General features: G+C 44.4%; 1 protein-coding gene across 1 annotated transcript in view; it reads right to left on the bottom strand.

Moving 5' to 3' along the window:
• ST8SIA2 (ST8 alpha-N-acetyl-neuraminide alpha-2,8-sialyltransferase 2) overlaps positions 1 to 24336 on the bottom strand; it is a 553812-nt gene that overhangs the window by 292313 nt on the left and 237163 nt on the right. Inside the window, exon 2 of the mRNA XM_069766262.1 lies at positions 3983 to 4045. Within this exon, the coding sequence (XP_069622363.1) occupies positions 3983 to 4045 (63 nt within the window). The remainder of the gene's footprint in view (positions 1 to 3982; positions 4046 to 24336) is intronic.

Genomic DNA, 24336 nt, shown 5'->3' with positions numbered 1-24336 from the left:
AAAACGCATCAAAATAAATGTAAAAGTATAAAATTACCAGTTCCGTGGGTTTTGTACTACATGAAAAGAATTGGGGCCCATTACTTTTATTATATTTTCCTGGAGTACACTTGAAATTACAAGCTTTAGATCTTTCCAACCAATCAATTTTACAAAGGGTTGCCAACCATCCAAAAATTCCTTGGTCAGTGTGTAAAAATAGGGCACTTGTTTGTTTGTTAAAATAAATGAGAGGATCCGTGATTTTTTTTTTTAAGCTGAAGAGACTTATATAGATTACTAGATGGTGGCCCGATTCTAACGCATCGGGTATTCTAGAATATGGATGTATGAATATAGCAGCCACATAGTATATAGCACAGCCCACGTAACACAGACAGCCACAGAGTATATAGCACAGCCACGTAGTATATAGCACAGCCACGTAGTATATAGCACAGCCCACGTAGAATATAACACAGCCACGTAGTATATAGCACAGTCACGTAGTATATAGCACAGCCACATAGTATATAGTACAGCCCACATAATATATAGCAGCCACGTAGTATATAGCACAGCCACGTAGTATATAACACAGCCCATGTAATATATAGCAGCCACATAGTGTATAACACAGCCATGTAGTATATAGGAGCCACATAGTATATAGCACAGCCACATAGTATATAACACAGCCCACATAGTATATAACACAGCCCACGCAGTATATAGCACAGCCCATGCAGTATATAACACAGCCCATGTAACACAGACAGCCATGTAGTAAATAGCGTAGCCACGTAGTATATAGCATAGCCACATAGTATATAGCATAGCCACGTAGTATATAGCAGCCACTTAGTATATAGCAGCCACTTAGTATATAGCAGCAACTTAGTATATAACACTGCCCACGTAGTATATAGCACAGCCGTGTAGTATATAACACAGCCCACATAATATATAGCACAGCCCACATAGTATATAACACAGCCCATGTAGTATATAACACAGCCCACATAGTATAGCACAGGCACATAGTATATTACACAGCCCACATAGTATATAACACAGCCCATGCAGTATATAACACTGCCCACATAGTATATAACACAGCCCACGCAGTATATAACACTGCCCACGCAGTATATAACACTGTCTACGCAGCATATAACACTGCCCATGTAGTATATAACACAGGCACGTAGTATATAACACAGCCCATGCAGTATATAACACAGTCCACGTAGTATATAACACTGCCCACGTAGTACCTAACACTGCCCACGCAGTATATAACACAGCCCACGTATTATATAACACTGCCCACGTAGTGTATAACACTGCCCACGTAGTATATAACACAGGCACGCAGTATATAACACAGCCCACACAGTATATAACACTGCCCACGCAGTATATAACACTGCCCACGTAGTATACAACACTGCCCACGTAGTATGTAACACTGCCCACGTAGTATATAAAACTGCCCATGCAGTATATAACATAGCCCACATAGTATATAAAACAGCCCATGTAGTATACAACAGCCCACGCAGTATATAGCACAGCCCACGTATTATGTAGCAGCCACGCAGTATATAACACAGCCCAAATACTATGTAGCAGTGTGGGCACCTTATCCCCGTAAAAAAAGAAAATTAAAATTAAAAATAGTTATATGCCCACCCTCCGGCCGCCCCTGGATCCAGGCGAGGCGTTCAGCGATGCTCCTCGTGACGTTCCGGTCCTAAGAATGCAATGCGGTCTCGTGAGATGATGACGTAGCGGTCTCGCGAGAGTGCTACGTTATAATCTTGCAAGACCGCAATGCATGGACCAGACGGTCGTGAGGAGCGGGAAAGGCTCTGGAAGGTGAGTATATCACAATTTTTTATTTTTTAAAAAATATTTTTAACAATAGATCTTTTTACTATTGATGCTGCAAAGGCAGCATCAATAGTAAAAAGTTTGTCACACAGGGTTAATAGCAGTGTTAACAGACTGCGTTACACCGCGTTATGCTGCGGTGTAACGCAGTCGGTTTAACGGACTGCTACAACGCTATGTGGGCGGCGGGCACTGACTGGGGGGGAGTATGGAGCGGGCACTGATGGTAGGGGAGTAGGGAGCGGCTTTTTCACGGCCGGACTGTGCCCTTCACTTATTGATCGCGGCCGCTGGCCGCGACCAATCAGCGATTTGGGGTTTCCGTGACAGAAAGACGGAAGTGCCCCTTAGGCAATTATATAGTAGATTTTGACTGTAATTATCATCATTTTTATAGTTCACAATGAATGAAGCTGATGTCTACATATCAGAATTATGGGCTGTAGAAATGTTTCACTTATAATAAGAATGATTATGGTTTTGAAATGTTTTGGTAAAAAATATTGGAAAAGGCTGCAGTTATTACTCATTAACTGCTGATAACAGATCACCGATGTATGGATTAATAACATTCTTCATCAGGACAAAAGGTCATAGATTGGCGGGACGTCTACCTACCATATCTCCACTTCCAGGGTTTGGCTGGAAGGAATTAAATGTCCAGCCAGTACTGGGCAGGACTGTGTATGAACTTTTTATTTTCTTTTGAGCCAGACAGGCTATTTTCCAGTTACCAGTTTGGTTCCTGGTTTATTATGCAATAAACCACCCAGAGTGTTTAACCAAACGTGGTCCTGTGTCTACCTTGAGGAGCAGCTAAAAGTGTCAACCCCTCACATCTGTTAATGTGCAGATTTGCTACAAAGTGTGAATGGAACTGCAAAAGCTTTGTGTGCTGCTTAAAAGAACACAGCTAAATATAGTGGACTAATTAAAGTCATAGTAATCATCAAGAATATTTTGCCTCAGTGTAAAATGGCAGTAAAAAAGACTTTTGTTAACCTAAAAGTCATGTCCCCAAAAGGACCCAACTTTGCTAGAAACGTCTGGGTTGTTGAGTCCCTGCATGCCGACCGGGATTACACAGCTTTCTATGGCCTTCCCCATTTACCACCAAGCCAGGTAAAAATATTATCTAATACTTCACCAGCATATGAAATCCTATCTCGGACTGATGGACTTTAGTTCGATGATCTTAAAATTCTGACATAGATAAGTGCATGATAGACATGAATAATGGAATAGCTATTATCTCTGATTGACAGGAGTGCCTAGTACTGTTTGAACCATTCCTCATTTGACTTTTCAAGAAGTATTGTCCCACTTCAAGCAGATGAAAATGAGCTGATAAATTGGCCCATGTGGTGTAAACTCATATTACAACCAACCTGTAAGCCACAGTGCATGTGATTCATGCAGATAAAGCTGAGGCAGATACACCTCCAGGTGCCACCAGGGCTGGATTGTAATGAAGCCTCCTGGCTTGTGGGACCTCAGTCAAGCTAAGAATGCACGATCATTGTCCTCTTTTAAACTGGCCAATTTGGAAAGTAAGACGTTAAACCAACAACTCCAATATGTTGAATATCATTTAACTGTATCATTTCCAGCTTAGAGGGACCAACACACGTGACTGCTGAGAGACCAGGACTTCTCACATGACTCCTGAGGATTGATAAGCAACTCCCAATAAATTATAACTTTCCTTTACACGTTATAATTCCAGGGACAGTTTGGACAATACATCTTTAGAAAACTATTGTCCTAGGGTGTAATGTCAACATGTTACTTTAGAGGAAGAAAATATGGTGACTTCAATTGAAGATGTCAGGTCTTTATTGAAGTATGAAGATATTTGTTGAAAACTCTAAAGATTCACATTGCTGATACAATTCACATACATTGTTGCTTTATCTCATACTTTACTTTTCCTATTTTGACACAATTGGAATTGAAGTTGCAATGAAGAAGAGGACAGACAGGTTGAGAATTGGGCTGAGTGATAACTGTTTCCATTGAGGCGAGCATCACAATTTAGGGCTGCAGCAGATTAATAGCAGCCTCACAGCCAAAACAAATGAACAAAAAAAAATTCTCATTTACAAACCTATTAGATTTGCTATGTAAGCTTTCCACAGCTGATCTGATTGTGCCTCTTCCTCCAGTGCTCCTGCAAGACAAAAGACAATACATTATTTATCAAATTCTGTTACTGTCTGTAAGCTTTGCTCTAACAATCCACGATTCCTTATAGAGAGCGGAGACATTTCCTCTTGCTTGTTAAGACCTGGTTAGAACACCCATTTGTAGACAGAGAAGACAGATTTTTGCTGCACAACTTTGCAGTAAAATGTAACCAAGAGACATTACATCAGATCCCATCAAGAAAAGACTATGCATTATTTAATGTGGATTATTTCAATTGTCACATTTTGTAATCTAGGACTTGATAAGACTTTTGGAGACACATGAAAGAGCCTTGATGCTAACAGATGAATGAATTAAAACTCAAATAATATTTAACTGGATTATATCATGTATTTAGTTACAGTTTCACAAACTAAATAGAAGTATTAGAGACACAAGCAGCTTCCATCACCTATGCAAACCATACAGCAGGACATGTGACCTTATGGCTGCTGCAATGAAAAAAACAATGGAGGACTTGTCCGAAAACTGTAAGTCTTCCCTTATCCATAGGACGCAAAATAACTTAAAGAAGCACTCCTCTTATCAAAATTGTTATCCTCGTAATATATTGTAGTCATCATATTATATAGTGCTGTGTACTTACAATTGCTCATTTTGCCTTTCTACCCAGATAACTCTTCTCTTTTTTCTACTCTATGTAGAAACAGAAAGTCTCTTGTCCCTGCATTTATCACTCCCCTTATAAAGTTCTGACCCAGCTTCTTTTCCCCTCCCTCTGCCAGGAACTTTTACAGTCACTGATAAATTATACAGGGAAACCGACCGGGTATTTCTACATAAAGCTTCAAAGGATTCAGCTAGTCAGTTTATAATCACATGATCATAAATCTAATGAAAAAGATAAGAATTAGCTGGGTAGAAAAGCAAAATGATCAATTGCAAGTACACAGTGCTATGTGCTATATAATACTATGATTGCAATATGTTAAGAAGAAAAACAATTTGATGGGAGGGCTTCTTAAAAAAATCTCTGGGGGTTTAATATAAAGGCAAAAGGATACTAAGGAATATGAGATCTAATTTGTGACCTAATTTATTTACATAAATTCTGCTTTTGTACAATCGTTTTGAACAGATATCTAATAAACATTTCATAGATATAATTCTACTAAATAGCAAATTTCTGCAATCGGAGATCCATAAGGTGACAGAGAAAGTACACTCCCTTTAAGGTATGTTTAATGCACTGGACTGTTTTGTCTTTTAAAAAAAATCACAGAAATCACAAGAGACAATGAAGAGGTGAAAAGACATAAGTGGTACAGAGACCTTGAGGAGTACCAAACAGGAAATATTTACAGCTGGCAATCGGATGATAATAGGTTTGCTTCACATATTAACTGATATATTGTTTCACATATTAACTGACAGCAGGCGTAACTAATCACAACAAATACAACAAATGTAGGATGTCTTTTAAGGGGCAAGCATGAATGTAGCAAAGACCCTGCCGATGGGAGGAAATAAACAAGAAGAGGAGCACCCTGACAGAGGAAGAAGAATAAGTAACAAGAGGGAGGACATTGTCAGCAAAAATCACTATCAGAAGAAAGAAATAACAGACCTTAGTGGTAAATATGTCATCTAAATCTCTCAAAAAAATACAAAAGCATGTTTTAACTAAGGGACTGTCTATCTGGACAAGTAGCGTTATGAACTGGTTTAAATTTGTTCAATTTTTTTCAGGAATATGAAACTGATGGCATGGTTCTCTGAACTGCCAATTGAGAGCACTAGCTCCTCCGAGATACACTGACGAGCAAAAGAGTAACAAATAGTGATGAGCGAACATGCTCCAATAACAGTAGTGAGCCTAGCGTCCTTGCCGGTCAGTGCACTAGCCAGGGTATAGTGAGGTGACAGTTAGGGAATAGGCACTTGACAGCGGCAGGGGGGAAGCCCAGCATAGGGCATTAAGGGTGCTTAGGGATAAGCACAGGTGGTTGTTAGGAAGTGCCCCATGCCCCCTCTCCCTAGAGTTAGAGCCTTCCTCTTCCTTTTTCCATTCTATTGTGTGAGCGTGTTGTGCCATCTGCTGGACTTTCCCATCCCGAGCGTGACATTGACTTCAAGGTTCCATATCTCACCATTCACTACAGTTTAGAACATGACACTACCATCATTTTATAGAAAATTATCTTGGCTATCTCATACATGAATTTGACTTGCAACTATTTAGCATACATTAGTTTTGCAGATTCTTGGCATGTCACTGCATTGTTACTGTTTTGTTCCTGGTAGTGGAAAAATCCTTTTCTTCCTGTATACTACAAATTACCACGTTCTCACATCCCCTAATAGCTCAGTGGGTTATAAGGTTGATTCCCAAGTGAAAGGTCAATGGTTTGAATCGAGGCGCAGCCATGAAGATTTCCTAATAAAAAAGAAACATAATCATCAAGCTCATCAATAGTAGTCTTTTTACCCCAAAAATTGGCAAACCGCATCATGTGAGTGCCATGACAGTTGAAGGAATATGAAATGAAGTCCGTGCATACATTCAAAAGCCAAGAAGTAGACTTCCAGGCAAAATATCAGAGTCAACAGGTCAGCTCATCACAAGGTCTATCAGTTCTGGCGCAACAAACATGAGGATGGAGGTGACTTGCATGCTTTGTAATAGTGAGATTGCAAAATTTGCTCAAATGACTGATTGGTCCTCTCCGTTTGACTATTGGTCTCGGGATGGTAGGCTGAGCAGAAGGTCAGGAAAATACCCAGCCTTCTACAAAAAGACCTCCAAAATCTGGACACAAATTTTGCCCCCATCAGAAACCACACTCAGAGGCACGTCATGTAACCACAAACTATAACTGACACTGCCTGCAGGATGCTGAGGAGCTAAATAGCAAACCTGAATACAGAATGAGGCAGAGCAAAGTTAACCCTTACGATACGATACGATACGATACACTTTATTGATCCCGTGGGAAATTATGGTATCACAGCAGCACAACTTAAATCATAAAAATCATAAAGGAATTACATAGTTGACATGACAGTGGAGTTGACAGAAGAACACTATACATTAGAATAGGACATACACAACAAGTGAACTGAAATGTAGAGAAATAAGTAGACAGTCACCTTGGTGGTTTAACCCTAATGTTATTGTTGTACATTCCCATAGCAGTTGGCACAAACGATTTCCTATATTTTTCCTTCTTACACCTCAGAAGTATTAGCCGGTTACTGAAGGTGCTCTTCTGTCTCATGAATAGCTCATATAATGGATGTGCATTATTGTTCATAATTGCCATACACTTTTTCAGAGTTCTTTTCTCCACTACCTCCCCAAAAGAGTCCAGATTACAGCCCACAGCAGAACTTGCCTTCTTAATAATCTTATTCTGCTTATTAGCATCAGAGGCCCGCACACTACTACCCCAGCACGTGATTGCAAAAAAGATGGCACTTGCCACTACAGATTGGTAGAACATTTCTAACATTTTGCTACACACATTAAAAGACCTCAGTTTCCTTAGGAAATACAATCTGCTCATCCCCTTCTTCTAGACAAACTCTGAATGGCATCTCCAGTCCAGTTTGCTATCCAAATGGATCCCCAAATATTTGTAACTCTCCACCTGCTCTACCTCCTTACCAACAATAGTGATCGGTAAGTATTCCATGTCTATCCTGCTATAGTTGGCCACCAACTCCTTAGTTTTCTTAACATTTAGTTGTAGATAGTTACCATTGCACCAATCCATGAAATTCGAGACCACCCTTCTGTATTCCTCATCCCCCTGATCTCCCCTAATGCATCCCACAACCACAGAGTCATCCGAAAATTCTTGAAGGTGGCAAAGTTCAGATTTATACTGAAAGTCTGAAGTATACAGTGTGAATAGAAAGGGCGCAAGCACCGTTCCCTGGGGGGCACCTACACTGCTCAGTAATCTGCTTGACACCACTGCTCCCATCTGTACAAACTGTGGCCGATCTGATAGGTAGTCAGTTATCCAATTTCTCATCCCCTCCTCAACCTTCATATCAGTCATCTTTTTGTGTAGTAAAAGTGGCTGCAGGGAGTTAAATGCACTCGAGAAATCAAAGAACATCACTCGTACCATGGTACCGTCAGTCTCCAGAAATGAATGTACCCTATGTAACAGAGAAAGAATAGCATCATCCACCCCCAATCTATGTCGGTAGGCAAACTGAAGGGGATCGATAGAAGCATTGACCCTTGGTCTTAACTGAGCAAGCACTAATCTTTACAAGGCCTTCATAGCGTGAGATGTTAAGGCTACAGGATGATAGTCATTTAGGGTTGCAGGAGAAGAAGTCTTGGGTACCGGCACCAGACAGGAAGTTTTCCATAACACAGGTACCCTCTGTGTTTGTATGCTTCCATTAAATAGGCGTGTAAAGACAGTACACAGCTGGTCTGCACAAACTTTAAGGACACGTGAGCTGAGTCCATCTGGTCCTGCTGCTTTACCAATGTTAAGTGACTTAAACTGCCTCCTCACATCATTTTCGGATACTCTAAAATTAGTCTGCTCATCCTTCAATATCGATGTTGCAGAATTTGCACCCAATTCCCATCCACTATCAGTTGGCAGTACACATATACTGCTAAACCTGTTGAAATACTCATTCATCTCATTAGCCTTGTCAAGATTTCCACCATCATGTTCAGGCCTCACCTTAAGCCCAGTCAGTAATTTCATTCCTGACCAAACCTCCCTGGTATTATTGTGGGACAGTTTCTTTTCAAGTTTAATTCTGAAGGCTTCCTGGGCCTCCTTTATTTTATGCTTCAATTCATGCTGTACATGATCAGACCGGGAAAGAGAGACAGGATACAAAACCCAGCCTGGATCAAGACATGGGCATTCCCTATTCTAATATGGCAGCTCTGTACAACTGAAAATGCATAGATTCCTTGAACCAATATTGTGCCATACAACTCAATAGAGAGAAGAGTGCAGGTACAAAGTATTGAGTGCAGTGAGTAGCTGGGAGCCCTGACATCATAGCTGAGCCCAGTGCTAGGTTATCCCTGGGACACCATGCTATGAATGATTACTGACATCACCAGTTGGGTGAGTGTTTTTTCACCATAACACAAGCGTTATCACAATATCATTATCATGCAACTAAGATTTTCTAATATTCTATGCACAGTACATGTGAACTAGTTCAGATTAATTATTGCTATATGTGTAATGACACATGAGGAGGTTGATGTTATTGTGTTGTATACATATGCATTATGCTCTCCTGATGTATATACAGTTGTGTGCTCAAAAGTTTACACATCTCAGTAGAATTTTTGCTTTCTTGGCCTTTTTATTCAGAGAATATGAATGACAACACCAAAACTTTTTATCCACTCATGGTTAGTGGTTGGGTGAAGCTGTTTATTGTTATACTACTGTGTTTTCTCTTTTTAAATCATAATGACAACCCAAAACATCCAAATGACTATGATCAAAAGTTCACATACCCTATTTCTTAATACCGTGTATTGCTGATAACGTGCTGCATTCATCTTTCCTTCAATTTTGACCAAGTTTCCTGTGCCTTTGTAGCTCACACATCTCCAAACATCAGCGATCGACCTCCATGCTTTACAGTAGGAATGGTGTTCCTTTCATCATAGGCTTTATTGACCTCTCTCCAAATGCAACCTATATGGTTGTGGCCAAAAAGTTCAATTTCCGTCTCATCACTCCAAATTACCTTGTTCCAAAAGTTTTGAGACTTGTTTCTGTGCTGTTTTGCGCATTGTAGGCGAGACACTTTTTGGGATTTGCGCAGTAATGGCTTTCTTCTGGCGACTCAACCATGCAGCCCATTTTTTTCAAGTGCCTCCTTATTGTGCATCTTGAAACAGTCACACCATTAGTTTTCAGAGAGTTCTATATTTCAGCTGATGTTATTTGTGGGTTTTTCTTTGCATCCCAAACAATTTTCCAGGCAGTAGTGGATGACATTTTTGTTGGTCTACCTGACCGTGGTTTTGTTTTTACAGAGCCGCTGATTTTCCATTTGTTAATCACAGTTTGAACACTGCTGACTGGCATTATTAATTCATTGAATATCTTTTTGTATCTCTTTCCTGTTTTATACAGTTCAACTACCTTTTACCGTAGATCTGTTGACAATTCTTTTGCTTTCCCCATGACTCACAATCCAGAAATGTCAGTGGCTGGATGAAAGATGCAAGAGTCTGTCCAAAAACTCACTCAGCTAGTCATTGAAACCCATTTGTTTCAACTTCTGTGCATGCTATCAGGCCAAAATCACCAGGGTATGGGAAATTTGATCAGGGTCATTTGGATGTTTTTGGATGTCATTATGGTTTAAAAAGAGAAAACACAGTAGTTAGACAACAAATGGCTTCAACCAACCACTAACCATGAGTGGAGAAAAAGTTTTGGTATTGCTATTCATATTCTCTGAAAAAAGGACAAGAAAGCAAAAATACTGCTGGGGTATGTAAACTTTTGAGCACAACTGTAGATTAAACACTGATTAAGGATTGTAACCTTTATATACCTTGCTCATGCACTATGAATGTTTTAGCTTGAGACAGGCTAACAGATTGAAGAGCCATAAGGGCACATATTCACCAGTGAATAAAGACCACAGCTTATTTTTCACTAAAGCTAGAGTGATGCCATTTTTGCTGTACAATTATCTTATGTGGGGTGGTCGCTTTCCAGACAACCCCTTATCAATATGTTTCCCACAGTAAAATAGTAACATCAATACCCACTTCCGGTGCCGCTGCTGTTCCAGTGGTGTCGGCACTGGTTCTGCTGGGGACTGCGTGACATTGTTATGTAACATAATCCCTGCAGCCTGTAAGCATTAGTTTTTCTTTTTCCCACATTCAGACAAATCACATAACTCTGGAGAAGCAGAAACACCCACTTCCTACATAGTTTTGTGATTTGTCCAAGGGTAGGAAGAGTGAAGCTAATCTTGATTGGCTGAATGGATTGCGTGACATTGTTATGTCACTCAAGTCCTGGGAGAGCAAGTGCTGACACCGTTGGAACAGCACCAACACCAGAGACGGGTATAGGTATTATTATTTTATTAGGCTGAAGCATAGGGATTAAGAAAAGCTATGGGGCCCCTGAGAAAGAGGGGCCCGTCGCCTCCCCCTCCTCACATTCAAACTATCGACATCATAGAGGCTGAAAAAGTTGAAAGCAGTGATGTAGGAGAGTGTGTCATGTGACAATCCCTCTCTGTCTGTGACTTAGCGTGTTTCAGCAGTGGAGCTGATCAGATGCTGAGATGCTCTGCAGAAGATCAAGTCAGAGCATCCGGGGAATGAGGAGGAGAGTTAAGTATTGTGTAGATGTGTGTCTGCATTATGGTGTGTGTGTGTCTGCATTATAGTGTGTGTGTGGGGGCTGCACTATACTGTGTATATGGGGGCTGCATTGTACTGTGTACAGAGGCTGCACTGTGAGGGTGGGAGGACTGCACTATACTATGTGTGTGTGTTGGCTGCATTATACTGTGTGTGAGGGGCTGCATTATACCATGTGCGTTTTTGTGGAGGGGCTGAATTATACTGTGTGTAGGGCTGCATTATACTCCGAGGGGGCTGCTTTATACTCTGGGGGTCGGCATTATACTCTGAGGGGACTGCATTACACTGTGTGTGTGGGAGGCTGCATTATACTCTTAGGGAGCTGCATTATACTGTGTGTGGGGGCTGCACTATATTGTGTGTGGGGGACTGCACTATACTTTGTGGGGGCCCATTATACTGTGTGTAGGGTTGCATTATACTCTGAGCGGGCTGCTTTATACTGTGGCTGGCTGCATTATACTCTGAGGGGGCTACTTTATACTCTGTGTATGGGGCTGCATTATACTTTTAGGGAGCTGCATTATACTGTGCGGGGGCTGCATTATACTGTGTGTGGGGGGGACCGCACTATACTGTGTTTGGGGGCCGGCATTATACTGTGTGGGTGGGGCTGGACTACACTGTGTGTGTTTGTGGGGGGCTGCATTATACTCTGAGAGGGATGCTATATACTCTGGGGGGGCTGCTTTATACTGTGCATGGGGGGTTGAATTATACTGTGTGTGGGGGCTGCATTATACTGTGTGTGGGGGGGCTGCATTATACTGTGTGTTTGTGGAGGGGCTGAATTATAATGTATGGGTAGGGCCTACATTACACTGTGTGTGAAGGGGTCTGCACTATACTGTGTGTGTTTGTGGGGATGCATTATACTTTGAAGGGGCTACAGTATACTCTATGAGAGGTGCTGCAGTATACTCTATCAGGGGGCTACAGTATATTCTGAGGGTTGCTACAGTATACTCTATCAAGGACCAAGGACCATGGGGGGTTGTACTTGCATTTTACTATATGTACTATATGAGACCTGCATTATACTGTATGAAGGACAATCTGTACCAATCATTCTTCCTCAGCTGGAGTAAGGGTAGGTGCACACGGTCAGTAATTGATGCTGACAGGACGCTGCATACTTGTGCAGTGTCCAGATGTTACAGCATAGTGGATGGGATTTCAACAAATCCCATGCCCACTATGTGTGCACAGATGCCCATGGATCACCCCCGGATACGGATGTGAGGTGCATCTTTCCAGACCGCAGCATGTCAATGTATCCTTATTTGTCTTCGCAAGATAATTTTCACCCATACAATGTATTGAACGTAGTGAATCCACACGGTTCAATGAACACATGCGGATTCACTTGCGTTCAATAGCCGGCAGTGCTTTGCAGTGGACATGTGCTGCGACCAAAGCGCTGCCAATTACTGAACATGTGCACATACCCTAAGGAGGCTGAGAAACAAGCAAACGACTTCAATATTGTCGATCACGCTCATTTAGCGGTCTGAACTCAGCCCTTATATTCACCTTTTTTTTCTCCCGTTTGTATTTTGGACATTATTAGTAAATTTTAAGCTCTATTTGCATTGCATATTTTTGCATTTTCTTTGTCATAACCAATCTAAATAGCAATTATTGTTCCAATCCATTCCTGTGGTGTGGTTGTGAGCCAGCCTATGACAGCTACTTGTGAAACGCAGTTAACAATGTCCAAGAATCACTTCCAGACCCAATGCATTTTATAGTCAATATAATAACAAGAAGGCGTTTTATGTATTATTCTAATAATTTTGATCTGCTTAGGTTTTAGTCTACACTAAGGGTTCAAAATAAAGCAGGCTGTTTTGTGGATATAAATATGATGGTCGTGCTGGAAAAGGAAAGGAAATGCGATTACAGAGATGGATAACATAATTTTGAAATTCTGATTGTATCTTCTTCAATATGTCCAGAGATATAATGATGGGCAGTTATGAAACAGGCTAGAAGTGCAGTGACATACATCATGAATGATTGCTGTATGAAGAACAAAATCTTTAGCCATTTTTCATAAATTGTTTTTGAAGAGCAGCGATCCTAATGTCAAACCATTTTTATTGTCATCTATACCGTCATGCATTTCACATTCAGTATGAATAAAACAAAGGAATATGGAATGAATAGGACAAGTCAGATAGTGACATCCCCAGTCATATCACCATCCTGTTAATGCATTCAGACAACAACAAAACTTAATTTTCAAATCCAATACTCAGCTATTGATAGCTTCGTACATGTTCTGCTCAATCAGATTCCTCAAAGCTCACAGGCATTTTTTTTAAATAAATTACATTTGCCAGACCCTTCAGATCCTGCTGTGAGTAAATCTCAACATTCTTCCAGATGTCTCAAGCACTCTTAAGGGTGCTTCATAATAGAAAATAACTTTGCAGTAATAACAGTTACAATGGCATGAATAAAGAAAAGTATCAAAACATTCTGTACAACTCCTCCCAACGATCCAGTACTAATATGGTGACGGACACTGCTTTTTCCTTCATGATGGAGCACCATGACACAAGGCAAAAGTGATAACTAGAGTTGAGCGACCTTGACCTTTTTAGAGTCGAGCCGGGTTTCGCGAAACCCGACTATCTCAAAAGTCGGGTCGAGTGAAATCAGCCGATTATGACGTAAAGTCGGGATCGACCGAAACACGAAACCCAATGCAAGTCAATGGGGCAGCATAGTCGGCAGTGAGTGGGGGCCAGGAAAACACCTAGAGTGCCCATTTTAATGTCAAAACCATCCATTCTTCTTAATGAAGCTTGTCAAGCGTAATTTACCTTATAATAATTGGAAGGCATTTGAAATTGGGGGTCATTTGGCTAAAGTTGTGGTGCGTAGGGCTGGTTCAAGTAATTAGTGGGCCCAGGAAATCTGGACCACGTCACGGCAGTGGAGCAGGGAGAGGTAAGTATTTCAACTTTGCAAGTGCTGTGAACCTGAGCAAGCAGAGGGGGCCCACTCGTTGGGATTGGCACTGGCACAGGGCCCCTCAAAGTACAGCGGTGTGTTTGCACGGCGGGGGCGCCTCCCACCGGCAGCAACACTTTTGCGTACTATGAGAGGCCCTGTGCCAGTGACGTCGCCAACTAGTATTCCTCCCCCCACCTGATGAAGGAACCTGCACTTTCATCTGCACCTTCCTCTTTGTCCCCGTGTAAGGTGGTATGGTATGCGGGAAGAGCAACCTGACTTTCAGCAGGGTCACAATGTTGTTGTGTAGCGTGCACGGGGAATGTTGCGTTATGGGTCAATGTACCAGCAGACTCATCTATCACTGGCTGGGCAATGGGCAGGATGAGGAGGAAACACAGATATAGGCCCAAAGAATAAAGTTGGCTAAATGCAGTTCAAAATTGGTAACACAGGAATAACCAGGGGGCATTGCAGTGGAGGACAACTGGAATGAGAGGCTGACACAGAGAGTAGGCCCAAATCAGTAAGTAGTCGAAATGCAGATCAAAATTGGCAACCGTAGTAAACAGGCGGTACAGCTTTGTTCAGTGGAGGAGAACAGCAAGGAGTGGCACACACCGATAGTAGGCCCCAACCCAACTAGTAGGCCAAATGCAGTCTAACATTAACAACTACTCAACGAGCGCCTGAAAACGGAATTTCAGGACAGGAAACCAGGAGAACAGCAAGGAGTGGCAGACACCGATAGTAGGCCCCAAACCAACTAGTACGCCAAATGCAGTTGTTCCGTTTAACCACAATATAATGAGAGCCTGAAGATAGAAGTTCAGGAAAGGCAACCTGGAGAACACCTTGGAGTGGAACACACCATCTCTCTACACCCCATACCCAATTTGTAGGCCTAATGCAGTGTAGTTTCCAAGAACTACTAAACGAGAGCCGGAAGATCGGAGCTCAGGAAAGGCAACCTGGAGAACACCTTGGAGTGGAACACACCATCTCTCTACACCCCATAGCCAATTTGTAGGCCTAATGCAGCGTAGTTTCCAACAACTACTAAACGAGAGCATGAAGATCGAAGCATTGGCGCGGAAACCTGGGGAACACCTTGGAGTGGAACACACCATCTCTCTACACCCCATACCCAATTTGTAGGCCTAATGCAGCGTAGTTTCCAACAACTACTAAACGAGAGCATGAAGATCGAAGCATTGGCGAGGAAACCTGGGGAACACCTTGGAGTGGAACACACCATCTCTCTACACCCCATACCCAATTTGTAGGCCTAATGCAGCGTAGTTTCCAACAACTACTAAACGAGAGCCGGAAGATCGAAGCTCAGGAAAGGCAACCTGGAGAACACCTTGGAGTGGAACACACCATCTCTCTACACCCCATACCCAATTTGTAGGCCTAATGCAGTGTAGTTTCCAAGAACTACTAAACGAGAGCCGGAAGATCGAAGCTCAGGAAAGGCAACCTGGAGAACACCTTGGAGTGGAACACACCATCTCTCTACACCCCATACCCAATTTGTAGGCCTAATGCAGTGTAGTTTCCAAGAACTACTAAACGAGAGCCGGAAGATCGAAGCTCAGGAAAGGAGAACACCTTGGAGTGGAACACACCATCTCTCTACACCCCATAGCCAATTTGTAGGCCTAATGCAGCGTAGTTTCCAACAACTACTAAACGAGAGCATGAAGATCGAAGCATTGGCGAGGAAACCTGGGGAACACCTTGGAGTGGAACACACCATCTCTCTACACCCCATACCCAATTTGTAGGCCTAATGCAGCGTAGTTTCCAACAACTACTAAACGAGAGCATGGAGATCGAAGCATTGGCGAGGAAACCTGGGGAACACCTTGGAGTGGAACACACCATCTCTCTACACCCCATACCCAATTTGTAGGCATAATGCAGCGTAGTTTCCAACAACTACTAAACGAGAGCCGGAAGATCGAAGCTCAGGAAAGGCAACCTGGAGAACACCTTGGAGTGGAACACACCATCTCTCTACACCCCATACCCAATTTGTAGGCCTAATGCAGTGTAGTTTCCAAGAACTACTAAACGAGAGCCGGAAGATCGAAGCTCAGGAAAGGCAACCTGGAGAACACCTTGGAGTGGAACACACCATCTCTCTACACCCCATACCCAATTTGTAGGCCTAATGCAGTGTAGTTTCCAACAACTACTAAACGAGAGCCGGAAGATCGAAGCTCAGGAAAGGCAACCTGGGGAACACCTTGGAGTGTAACACACCATCTCTCTCCACCCGATACCCATTTTGTAGGCCTAATGCAGTGTAGTTTTCTACAACTACTAAACGAGAGTCGGAAGACCGAAGCAATGGCAAGGAAACCTGGGGAACACCTTGGAGTGGAACACACCATCTCTCTACACCCCATACCCAATTTGTAGGCCTAATGCAGCGTAGTTTCCAACAACTACTAAACGAGAGCATGAAGATCGAAGCATTGGTGAGGAAACCTGGGGAACACCTTGGAGTGGAACACACCATCTCTCTACACCCCATACCCAATTTGTAGGCCTAATGCAGCGTAGTTTCCAACAACTACTAAACGAGAGCCGGAAGATCGAAGCTCAGGAAAGGCAACCCGGAGAAAACCTTGGAGTGGAACACACCATCTGTCTACACCCCATAGCCAATTTGTAGGCCTAATGCAGCGTAGTTTCCAACAACTACTAAACGAGAGCATGAAGATCGAAGCATTGGCGAGGAAACCTGGGGAACACCTTGGAGTGGAACACACTATCTCTCTACACCCCATACCCAATTTGTAGGCCTAATGCAGCGTAGTTTCCAACAACTACTAAACGAGAGCATGAAGATCGAAGCATTGGCAAGGAAACCTGGGGAACACCTTGGAGTGGAACACACCATCTCTCTACACCCCTTATCCAATTTGTAGGCCTAATGCAGCGTAGTTTCCAACAACTACTAAACGAGAGCCGGAAGATCGAAGCTCAGGAAAGGCAACCTGGAGAACACCTTGGAGAGGAACACACCATCTCTCTACACCCCATACCCAATTTGTAGGCCTAATGCAGTGTAGTTTCCAAGAACTACTAAACGAGAGCCGGAAGATCGAAGCTCAGGAAAGGCAACCTGGAGAACACCTTGGAGTGGAACACACCATCTCTCTACACCCCATACCCAATTTGTAGGCCTAATGCAGTGTAGTTTCCAACAACTACTAAACGAGAGCCGGAAGATCGAAGCTCAGGAAAGGCAACCTGGGGAACATCTTGGAGTGTAACACACCATCTCTCTCCACCCGATACCCATTTTGTAGGCCTAATGCAGTGTAGTTTTCTACAACTACTAAACGAGAGTCGGAAGACCGAAGCAATGGCAAGGAAACCTGGGGAACACCTTGGAGTGGAACACACCATCTCTCTACACCCCATACCCAATTTGTAGGCCTAATGCAGTGTAGTTTCCAACAACTACTAAACGAGAGCCGGAAGATCGAAGCTCAGGAAAGGCAACCTGGAGAACACCTTGGAGTGGAACACACCATCTCTCTACACCCCATACCCAATTTGTAGGCCTAATGCAGTGTAGTTTCCAACAACTACTAAACGAGAGCCGGAAGATCGAAGCTCAGGAAAGGCAACCTGGGGAACACCTTGGAGTGTAACACACCATCTCTCTCCACCCGATACCCATTTTGTAGGCCTAATGCAGTGTAGTTTTCTACAACTACTAAACGAGAGTCGGAAGACCGAAGCAATGGCAAGGAAACCTGGGGAACACCTTGGAGTGTAACACACCATCTCTCTCCACCCCATACCCAATTTGTAGGCCTAATGCAGCCTACTTTCCGACAACTACTAAACGAGAGCATGAAGATCGAAGCTCAGGAAAGGCAACCTGGGGAACACCTTGGAGTGTAACAAACCCTCTCTCTACACCACGTAAGGGCTGATTCTTAGGAAGGAAGGCTGTCGGAAAGAAGCAGGGTGCGTCCGAGGGTGATTATATTCTTATTAGGTATATACTCACCCTCGGACGCGCCCTGCTTCTTTATTTGTAAAGAATGTTTATTTGCAATGTGGTTTTGACTTACTCTATTTTTTTGGTAAATAATTATTTTATTATGTTCATTGTTTTGCATCTTCTTGGCAATAATATAAAGAAGACGCGACAGGACAACACTCGGTGGATGCCATATCTGTGTTTTAAATTGAAAAAAACTTTCAGTTAACTACTTGCAGGAGAAAGTTATTGTAGCTGGTGGCCATTTTTAGTACTGTACCAGATTTTTGTTGTATGTGTTTGTTTTTAATGTTAAAATGTCTGCATTTGATATCTCTCCAGTATTTTCTTTTTTATAAGCAAAATACTTATTTTTATATTTTCTGATGTTGGTTCCAGGGGTACACGGGCAGCAGTGGTGTGGTCAGTGGAGGCCTAGTGGAAGGAGTGACCGCAGACAGGCATCAAAGGCCTAAAATAATAACACATGGCTGTAGGCAATTTTAAATTGGTTCCAGGGGTACACGGGCAGCAGTGGTGTGGTCAGTGGAGGCCTAGTGGAAGGAGTGACCGCAGACAGGCATCGAAGGCCTAAAATAATAACACATGGCTGTAGGCAATTTTAAATTGGTTCCAGGGGTACACGGGCAGCAGTGGTGTGGTCAGTGGAGGCCTAGTGGAAGGAGTGACCGCAGACAGGCATCGAAGGCCTAAAATAATAACACATGGCTGTAGGCAATTTTAAATTGGTTCCAGGGGTACACGGGCAGCAGTGGTGTGGTCAGTGGAGGCCTAGTGGAAGGAATGACCGCAGACAGGCATCGAAGGCCTAAAGTAAAAAAATTGGGCTGGCTGTAGGCAATTGTAAATTGGTTCCAGGGGTACACGGGCAGCAGTGGTGTGGTCAGTGGAGGCATATTGTAAGGAGTGACCGCAGATAGGCATCGAAGGCCTAAAATAATAACACATGGCTGTAGGCAATTTTAAATTGGTTCCAGGGGTACACGGGCAGCAGTGGTGTGGTCAGTGGAGGCATATTGTAAGGAGTGACCGCAGACAGGCATCGAAGGCCTAAAATAATAACACATGGCTGTAGGCAATTTTAAATTGGTTCCAGGGGTACACGGGCAGCAGTGGTGTGGTCAGTGGAGGCCTAGTGGAAGGAGTGACCGCAGACAGGCATCGAAGGCCTAAAATAATAACACATGGCTGTAGGCAATATTAAATTGGTTCCAGGGGTACACGGGCAGCAGTGGTGTGGTCAGTGGAGGCCTAGTGGAAGGAATGACCGCAGACAGGCATCGAAGGCCTAAAGTAAAAAAATTGGGCTGGCTGTAGGCAATTGTAAATTGGTTCCAGGGGTACACGGGCAGCAGTGGTCAGTGGAGGCATATTGTAAGGAGTGACCGCAGACAGGCATCGAAGGCCTAAAATAATAACACATGGCTGTAGGCAATTTTAAATTGGTTCCAGGGGTACACGGGCAGCAGTGGTGTGGTCAGTGGAGGCCTAGTGGAAGGAGTCACCGCAGACAGGCATCGAAGGCCTAAAATAATAACACATGGCTGTAGGCAATTTTAAATTGGTTCCAGGGGTACACGGGCAGCAGTGGTGTGGTCAGTGGAGGCCTAGTGGAAGGAATGACCGCAGACAGGCATCGAAGGCCTAAAGTAAAAAAATTGGGCTGGCTGTAGGCAATTGTAAATTGGTTCCAGGGGTACACGGGCAGCAGTGGTGTGGTCAGTGGAGGCATATTGTAAGGAGTGACCGCAGACAGGCATCGAAGGCCTAAAATAATAACACATGGCTGTAGGCAATTTTAAATTGGTTCCAGGGGTACACGGGCAGCAGTGGTGTGGTCAGTGGAGGCCTAGTGGAAGGAGTGACCGCAGACAGGCATCGAAGGCCTAAAATAATAACACATGGCTGTAGGCAATTTTAAATTGGTTCCAGGGGTACACGGGCAGCAGTGGTGTGGTCAGTGGAGGCCTAGTGGAAGGAATGACCGCAGACAGGCATCGAAGGCCTAAAGTAAAAAAATTGGGCTGGCTGTAGGCAATTGTAAATTGGTTCCAGGGGTACACGGGCAGCAGTGGTGTGGTCAGTGGAGGCATATTGTAAGGAGTGACCGCAGACAGGCATCGAAGGCCTAAAATAATAACACATGGCTGTAGGCAATTTTAAATTGGTTCCAGGGGTACACGGGCAGCAGTGGTGTGGTCAGTGGAGGCCTAGTGGAAGGAGTGACCGCAGACAGGCATCGAAGGCCTAAAATAATAACACATGGCTGTAGGCAATTTTAAATTGGTTCCAGGGGTACACGGGCAGCAGTGGTGTGGTCAGTGGAGGCCTAGTGGAAGGAGTGACCGCAGACAGGCATCGAAGGCCTAAAATAATAACACATGGCTGTAGGCAATTTTAAATTGGTTCCAGGGGTACACGGGCAGCAGTGGTGTGGTCAGTGGAGGCCTAGTGGAAGGAGTGACCACAGACAGGCATCGAAGGCCTAACATAACAAAAATGTCAATACAATGGTATTGTCAGTGGCAGGCATTGAAGGATGTCAGCGCATAGACTAAACATTGGTGGAGCTGTGAGATAATTTTGCAAGTGGTAGAGCACTGTTTGAGCTGGGGTGGGGGGAAACTGTCTTGTGGCCGGCGGTACAGGCCCAGGGCCCCTCATATTACAACGGTGTGTCTGACGTTGGGTGCGCACCACCACCGCCAGAGACACTTTATTGTACTAGGAGGGACCCAGTGGCAGTGCCGTCGACCAAAAGCGGGCTCACCCACCTCTTCAGACAAACTGCACTCTCACGGGTGCTGTCGCCAAGTGTCGATACCACGGCCCCGTGTGGGGAGTTTGGCCATTTAGTGAGGTGTAAACATGTCGTATGCTGGACAATCAGGTGCAGAAAATTACAAGATTGGAAAAGGCATTCAGAATAGTCCACAGGCAAGACCTTTTCATAGGAAAGCTAGGTGTCAGCCGGGCAAGGTGGGGCAAAAGATTTCGAAATCCAGTTGTGGTTCATTTTAATGAAGGTTAGATCATCTACATTTTGGGTAGCCAGACGAGTCCTTTTTTCTGTTAGTATTGAACCTGCAGCACTGAATACTCTTTCTGATAGGACACTAGCTGCCGGGCAAGCAAGCTCCTGCAATGCATATTCTGCCAATTCTGGCCAGGTGTCTAATTTTGATGCCCAGTAATCAAATGGGAATGACGGTTGAGGGAGAACATCGATAAGGGATGAAAAATAGTTTGTAACCATACTGGACAAATGTTGTCTCCTGTCACTTTGAATTGATGCTGCAGTACCTGTCCTGTCTGCGGTCATAGCAAAATCACTCCACAACCTGGTCAGAAAACCCCTCTGGCCAACGCCACTTCTGATTTCTGCCCCTCTAACTCCTCTGGTCTGCTGGCCCCTGCAGCTCGTGTGAGAACGATCACGGGCGCTGTGTGCAGGGAATGCCAGAAGCAAACGGTCAATAAGAGTTGATTGTTTGGTTGCTAATATTAGTTCCAAGTTCTCATGTGGCATTATATTTTGCAATTTGCCTTTATAGCGAGGATCAAGGAGGCAGGCCAACCAGTAATCGTCATCATTCATCATTTTAGTTATGCGTGTGTCCCTTTTGAGGATACGTAAGGCATAATCCGCCATGTGGGCCAAAGTTCCAGTTCTCAAATCTGCGGTTGTGCTTGGTTGAGGGGCAGTTTCAGGCAAATCCACGTCACTTGTGTCCCTCAAAAAACCAGAACCCGGCCTTGCCGCGCCACCAATTTCCAGTGGCCCTGGAAAAGCTTCCTCATTAAAAATATAATCATCCCCATCATCCTCCTCGTCCTCCTCCTCCTCTTCGCCCGCTACCTCGTCCTGTACACTGCCCTGGCCAGACAATGGCTGACTGTCATCAAGGCTTTCCTCTTCCTCAGCTGCAGACGCCTGATCCTTTATGTGCGTCAAACTTTGCATCAGCAGACGCATTAGGGGGATGCTCATGCTTATTATGGCGTTGTCTGCACTAACCAGCCGTGTGCATTCCTCAAAACACTGAAGGACTTGACACATGTCTTGAATCTTCGACCACTGCACACCTGACAACTCCATGTCTGCCATCCTACTGCCTGCCCGTGTATGTGTATCCTCCCACAAAAACATAACAGCCCGCCTCTGTTCACACAGTCTCTGAAGCATGTGCAGTGTTGAGTTCCACCTTGTTGCAACGTCTATGATTAGGCGATGCTGGGGAAGGTTCAAAGAACGCTGATAGGTCTGCATACGGCTGGAGTGTACGGGCGAACGGCGGATATGTGAGCAAAGTCCACGCACTTTGAGGAGCAGGTCGGATAACCCCGGATAACTTTTCAGGAAGCACTGCACCACCAGGTTTAAGGTGTGAGCCAGGCAAGGAATGTGTTTCAGTTGGGAAAGGGAGATGGCAGCCATGAAATTCCTTCCGTTATCACTCACTACCTTGCCTGCCTCAAGATCTACAGTGCCCAGCCACGACTGCGTTTCTTTCTGCAAGAATTCAGACAGAACTTCCGCGGTGTGTCTGTTGTCGCCCAAACACTTCATAGCCAATACAGCCTGCTGACGTTTGCCAGTAGCTGCCCCATAATGGGAGACCTGGTGTGCAACAGTGGCAGCTGCGGATGGAGTGGTTGTGCGACTGCGGTCTGTGGACGAGCTCTCGCTTCTGCAGGAGGACGAAGAGGAGGAGGAGGGGGTGCGAACGGCTACAGCCAATTGTTTCCTAGACCGTGGGCTAGGCAGAACTGTCCCAAACTTGCTGTCCCTTGTGGACCCTGCATCCACCACATTTACCCAGTGTGCCGTGATGGACACGTAACGTCCCTGGCCATGCCTACTGGTCCATGCATCTGTTGTCAGGTGCACCTTTGTGCTCACAGATTGCCTGAGTACATGGACGATGCGCTCTTTAACATGCTGGTGGAGGGCTGGGATGGCTTTTCTGGAAAAAAAGTGTCGACTGGGTAGCTCGTAGCGTGGTACAGCGTAGTCCATCAGGGCTTTGAAAGCTTCGCTTTCAACTAACCGGTAGGGCATCATCTCTAACGAGATTAGTCTAGCTATGTGTGTGTTCAAACCCTGTGTATGCGGATGCGAGGCTAAGTACTTCCTTTTTCTAACCATAGTCTCATGTAGGGTGAGCTGGACTGGACAGCTGGAGATCGTGGAACTAGCGGGGGTGCCGGTGGACATGGCAGACTGAGAGACGGTGGGAGATGGTATTGTTGCCACCGGTGCCCTAGATGCAGTGTTTCCTACTACGAAACTGGTGATTCCCTGACCCTGACTGCTTTGGCCTGGCAAAGAAACCTGCACAGATACTGCAGGTGGTGCGGAAAATGGTGGCCCTACACTGCCGGAAGGGATGTTGCGTTGCTGACTAGCTTCATTGGCCGAGGGTGCTACAACCTTAAGGGACGTTTGGTAGTTAGTCCAGGCTTGCAAATGCATGGTGGTTAAATGTCTATGCATGCAACTTGTATTGAGACTTTTCAGATTCTGTCCTCTGCTTAAGGTAGTTGAACATTTTTGACAGATGACTTTGGGCTGATCAATTGGATGTTGTTTAAAAAAATGCCAGACTGCACTCTTTCTAGCATCGGATACCTTTTCAGGCATTGCAGACTGAGCTTTAACCGGATGGCCACGCTGTCCTCCAACAGGTTTTGGCTTTGCCACGCGTTTTGGGCAAGATACGGGCCCGGCAGATGGAACCTGTTGCGATGTTGATGCCTGCTGCGGCCCCTCCTCCTCCGCTTCAGAACTGCTGCTGCCTGCACCCTGTTCCCCCAATGGCTGCCAATCGGGGTCAAGAACTGGGTCATCTATTACCTCTTCTTGTAGCTCGTGTGCAACTTCGTCTGTGTCACCGTGTCGGTCGGT

The sequence above is a fragment of the Ranitomeya imitator genome, chromosome 4, assembly GCF_032444005.1.
Source record: "Ranitomeya imitator isolate aRanImi1 chromosome 4, aRanImi1.pri, whole genome shotgun sequence".
NCBI classification, from domain to species: domain Eukaryota; kingdom Metazoa; phylum Chordata; class Amphibia; order Anura; family Dendrobatidae; genus Ranitomeya; species Ranitomeya imitator.
Note: the sequence above shows the minus strand (reverse complement) of the source record. Positions and strands in the feature narration are given on the sequence as shown.